Source organism: Cryptomeria japonica, chromosome 5, assembly GCF_030272615.1.
Source record: "Cryptomeria japonica chromosome 5, Sugi_1.0, whole genome shotgun sequence".
NCBI classification, from domain to species: Eukaryota; Viridiplantae; Streptophyta; class Pinopsida; order Cupressales; family Cupressaceae; genus Cryptomeria; species Cryptomeria japonica.
Window position 1 is genome coordinate 135,620,226 of NC_081409.1, and position 5,861 is coordinate 135,626,086.

Genomic DNA, 5,861 nt, shown 5'->3' on the forward strand with positions numbered 1-5,861 from the left:
AATTTAGTTTTATTAGAAAAGCTAATTTTATTTACTTAAAATTTATTAAGAGACATTCTACAATAATTCTAAAGCAAAATTATTTACTAAAATATATAACTATTTTTTAAAATTGTTATTTCTTTAATCTCTTCCAAGTTAAACAATAATATATGACTTTTGCCTTTCACATTCATGTTCGCCTTTTAAGTTGCTGTATTTAACATTTGACTGGATACGTTAAACGGAGAGACTGATGTTGAAATACAACATTCAATCCTCTCTGTCCACTTCACAAATCTACACGGCATTTACTCGTACGGTCTCTCATCGTGATAAACGAAGAGGTATCATTTGTTATGATTTTTGTCGCATATTCTGCACATTTGGCATTTAAAATCCGTGAATTATCTGAAATATTTTCTATTTATATTTTTCAAATCTCGTTTAAAAGGATGTCAACTTTGATATCATTCTCGCAAAAGAAGACAGATCGATTTGGATGAGTTACGGGAACTGTTTCTGCATATCTTGAGGTAAATTATGCGTTTTGGTGGCCATGGAATAAATATCTTTGTTTTTTTTCCGAGAAAAGTTTGTAGGTCTTGGTTATTAACTGAGAAAGGAGTTTCAGAGATTTTTTGGTTGAAATTGTGGGATAAGCAGAATTTGTTGGAAATACCCTTTCCCTATATTTCAGGTTCCGATTGCATAGAATTTACAATGTTCAAGGATTTTTCTTTAAGTATATAGATTGTTAAAAATTATTTTTCCTCATTTTTTTGAATGGTTTATATGACTGATGAATGGATAGTTCAATTGGCACTCACTGCATCTAAATGAAATCCACTAACTTCCCTACCCTATCCTATCCAATTTTGTGATGTTAAATAAGTTCATTTTGAGTAGGAATATTGTTGTGATAGGTGATTTATTTGAAAGTTAGGTTTCTGTTGTAGTCATCTCTTAGGTTTCCTTAATGAACATGTTGATTCTCTTGATCAGCACTTTGAGGTTCTTCTGCTGCTCTCAACCACTTGACATATATGATGGGTGAGATCCTAAATGCTAGTGGTCAGAGGGGGCTAAATAGATCTAAATGCTAAAGATAAGATGGGTGAGATCACAAATGCTGTCAGTCAAAGGGGTTAACCAAACTAAAGTTGGCTGAGTGCAGAAATGGCCAGGAGTTAGTTAAGGTGAGGGCCATGACCTATGGGTCAAACACCTCAATATATTGGATTCATTCAGATTGTCCTATCATTGATGCATCTTCAGCAGTCTATGATTCCATCTATAAATTGGTGAACCTGCAGTAGTTGTTTCCATTTTATCAGTAGTTCAACTTGCTTTTTCGTAACTCGTTTTTTTTTCTCTGAGGCCGATTTATATCAGTTATATGATGCATGGGTTTCCCATTCTAATATTAGAGCATGCCAAGTAAGGTTCAGCATCTTGGCCTTCACTATTATATTCTTGCTAGACTAAGTTTGCTGGTTTGATATGACACTTTCTTTTTCTAATTGATTTTAATAAACTATATGTGTAGTTTTCCAGTACCGGGGAAGTTGCAGACCACCTTCAATCTGATATCAGTGAGCTTGGACTTTACTGAATTCTTAAGGGTTGTAAAGCTAGATCATCCTTCCATGTACTTAATAATTTGTAGGGGTACGCTATATTGCTGCTTGTTTGTTAGAGCGATAAGTTGTGTAACTGCAGTAAGGGTATTTTAAGCTGGGCGTTGCTGTTACTAGCATTATCATTACACCACACCTGGTATTTCAGCTGCAAATGTTCCCATTTTTCCTTCCTTTTCTTTTTTCCATATTTACGGTTTTTGAGCATCAAAAAATTGTGTTTAAACTCAAGCAAGCTGAATTTTCGCACTTGTTTTGGTGGTTTTTTAACCCTGGACATACAGATGGGGATATGTTTCTTTTGAAGATCAGGGGTAAAACTTAAGGATCAGTTGCTTAGTTTCATTTTTAGGGTTTCACATCACTATATTCAAAATTGCATTAATGCTATGTTTTAGCCACCAATGCTACTTTTGCTGTTTAAAGAGTTTTGATTCTTAGGCATCTCAACAATGGCAATGATTCTAACCTGGTTTTATTTTGATCATTCATTTTATAGAATGAAGATCTGGCCTGTTTCTTCATGGTAAATCTTTGGTGAGATTATGAACTTCCTTTAATGTGGTGTGGGATAAGGTTGGACGAAATTCTTGTCATGGGTGCTCCTTTGTGTCATTTGTCAAACATATAACTTTTTTTAGTTTCGTTGACTATTTCTGGCCACTCCTGGATTAATGTCTAAATTCAGTTCTTAAGATCATCGCGCAAACCTATAATATATCCAATTAAACCTGAATCATTGCTGAGTATAACTTCCCTGTTTTTCTATCAGATTAGAGGTTCTAACTTCTTTTGAATATTTTAAATCTTGGCATTTGAAGTGGCAGGGTACATTGTAAGCTACAGGTTATGTCCTATAGGCATAGATTTCGCTTGCCAAATTTAAAAGTCCTGCTTTAAACAGTCTTCAGATATTTTTCATTTCAGTTATAGTTATTAGTATTGCAACCCCAACATACCTGTTAGTTTGGAACATCTTGGTCTACCTTATGCAATAGCGTCCATTCTTGGTGTTAAAGATATTGCTCTTAGCTTTTTGCTTCAAAATGAAGGAAATTTCTTAACCAGTTGCTGAGATATTAATGCCCAATCCTTGAATAACCAGTTTATAAGATAATCTTGCTATTATTATTGTGTGGTTCCCGGGTTCCAGGATCGCTTCTATAAGATTTTCTAGTTAATGGTAGCATCCTCGCTCAATTTTTTTTTGCCTTTTCTTGAGCAATGTTGGTTTGTTGAATAGAGAACCTGTGATGGTGTAAAATATTTTACCCTTTAGAGCTGAGCATTTGCTATTATCAGCATTTAGTGTCTGATATTTGGAGCAATACCAAAGGGACTATTTTATCTTTGTCCAAACTCTAATGAATTTTTTTGCAGCTGGACGATCATAGCTTTATTTGTTGAATTATCAGAGAGAAGAATTAAACTTTTTGGCAGCATTGAATTTATCCTATATAGCTTAACTTTGTAGGTTGTTGCTTTTCTAATTCATCTTATTTTTATGTAAATGCTCAATGATTACTACCAAGTCATTAGCCTAGAGAGCTTATATTATTGCATTTGTATTTGTTTATTTACTTAAATTTTTGAGCTGTCTGACATCCTCATTTGCTCATTTGAAGCTACAGTGTAAAGTACGGAAGAAGTTTGGATATGGCTGCTTCAATCAAAATTTCCACTGTTTCCTTTCATTCCTCTCAGCTTTGTTCTGGTTTCAGACAGCCTTTAATGCCAACAAAAATAGGATATCCAAAGTCAGTAGTTTTGGTTTCTCAGAAGAAGAAACAAAATGAAAAACAGTGTCGCTTTCCAAGCCCTTTGAAAGTTATAGCTTTGGATGCTGCACAGCCATTTGATTATGAATCCAAGATAAGTAACGAAATTGAGAAGTATAGAAAGTTAAAGATTGGCATAGTCGGGTTTGGCAATTTTGGTCAGTTTCTTGCAAAGACCATTGTCCAGCAAGGTCATACAGTATTGGCTCATTCTCGAACAGATCATAGTGAGGTTGCACGCAAGATGGGGGTTTCTTTTTACATGGATCAAGATGATTTTTGTGAAGACCATCCTGAGGTTATATTGCTATGTACATCAATCATATCAACAGAGTCGGTGTTGAGATCATTTCCATTTCAAAGATTGAAAAGGAATACGTTATTTGCAGATGTTCTTTCAGTCAAAGAATTTCCACGTAATCTCTTTTTACAGGTGCTTCCCTCAGAATTTGATATATTGTGCACTCATCCTATGTTTGGTCCTGCGAGTGGGAAAGCTGGGTGGAGTGGTCTTCCTTTGGTCTATGATAAGATTAAGATTGGAGAAGGGTTGAGAGCTGAGCGTTGTGACCGGTTTCTGAATATATTTGTAAAAGAAGGCTGTAGAATGGTTGAGATGTCCTCTGCAGAACATGATCGCCAGGCGGCTGAAACACAATTCATTACACACACTGTTGGGAGGATGTTAGCGAAATTGAATTTGGAATCCACCACAATAAATACTAAAGGATATGAGTCATTACTTCGTATTGTTGAGAACACTTGTGGAGACAGCTTTGATCTTTATTATGGTTTGTTCATGTACAATGTTAATTCAACAGAGAAGTTGGAGAGATTAGAAATGGCTTTTGATGCTCTAAAGAAACAGCTTACAGGCCGGTTGCACAAGATTTTAAGAACACAGCTATTCGATGGGATTGCCAGGGGAGAAGTGTCTGAGAAAAATTTAACTCTTGCAGATCTGAAAAACTCTAGCCTTTCGGACACTGCAATTCCACTAAGAACAAAATAAATGAATTATATGTTCTTTAGAAACCAAGTAGAGCCATGCAATTTCCTTCTTATCTGTAGCTTAGCAGTGATTTATATGTTGAATATAGTTGTTGAAAATTTCCCCCTTTTTATTATGAGACTTTTCTCAAAAATCCCCATTTCTCTATTGTCTTGTCATTGCAGGTCCTTTGAAGTAAAAGAGCAGGCATCACATTTTCTCTATGTACTTTTTGAATTATTTTGTCTTCAGAGTTAGCTGAGATTTAGAAATCTTGGGATAGCAGGGTATTTTGCATGAGGATTTTTTTTAATTTGTATGTTCTGTATTCTTGCTTTTCATCTTAGCATACTTCATTATTACCACAAGGGAATTAATGTATTCATGAGTAAAACTATTACTATTTCCTCAATGTCTATTTTACAAATCTTTATTATATCCAAATTTATATCTGATCCACCTATCTTTCAATGTTTACACTTAGAGCATGCAGCCAATTGGAAGAACTTGAATTTGTTGAATGCAAAATATGTAAATGACAAAATCTATCAGTTATATAGCGAGAGCAGGATGCTTGGAGCTGGGCAGTTAACATATGTTCTTCCTTGGTTAATTATTATTCCACATTGTCATGTTAGATGATTGGAGCCAGAAATATCTTTGGTTTGCTAGATGGTTGTACATAGTTGTTCTTGTTTTGATTAAGTAGTTGGGGTTGTATTGGGATCCCTACCTTGGAAAAACAATAATTGCATTTTTTCCTAATTCCTACCGCTTTTTTATACGAGATCTTCAAATCATCTGGGAAGAGGATTTTTTATTTGTTTTAGATTTTTTGTTGGTTATTATTGTCGATCCTCCTTGTTAGTTTTATGTTAAACTTAGCAATCAGATTGACAGTTGTGAGATTTTGCCAAGATCAAGAGGCAATGGAAAGCACAAATAAGAGAGACAATAGAATGACAAGAACAAACTATATTCTCATCAACATGCAAAATGATCAACTCGATTCACCAATACAATGAATATAGGCCTGCTTATATAGGCAAAGCCATATGGATATGTGAGCACACAAACATGACATGTGGCTCAATAAGAAACAAGGGTAGGTAGGAAATACTAAGGGTAGGTAGGAGAAATAATATAATATTCCACAAGAGGTGGTTGACCCACCGAATGTGGAGTGTAACAGCAAAATAAGACCACAAAAGATGGAATTTCTCCTACACACACTATCACAATGTGGCACAAACACCCAAGTGTCTCATACCCAAACTACTATGAAATGCATGTACCTAAGCAAACTTAAGTAAAGTGTAATAATATCCATGATGAATAATTATTTACACCAACACCCCCCCTTAAGTGCAACTTAGGGGAATGCACTTAAGTCTACAATGCAACTAAGCAATGCAAGATGGGTCCCGGCTACGAGGCCATGTTAGGTACCCATGTACAAATGCAAATGCATGC

The 5,861-nt window shown here is 35.1% G+C and overlaps 1 protein-coding gene across 1 annotated transcript; it reads left to right on the forward strand.

Moving 5' to 3' along the window:
* Window positions 1–405: 405 nt before the first annotated feature.
* On the forward strand, window positions 406–4,409 carry LOC131076635 (arogenate dehydrogenase 2, chloroplastic-like). Its single transcript, XM_059220410.1, has 2 exons — window positions 406–515; window positions 3,251–4,409. The coding sequence occupies exon 2, from the start codon at window positions 3,276–3,278 to the stop codon at window positions 4,407–4,409; it is 1,134 nt and encodes a 377-aa protein (XP_059076393.1). The 5' UTR covers window positions 406–515; window positions 3,251–3,275.
* Window positions 4,410–5,861: the final 1,452 nt, after the last annotated feature.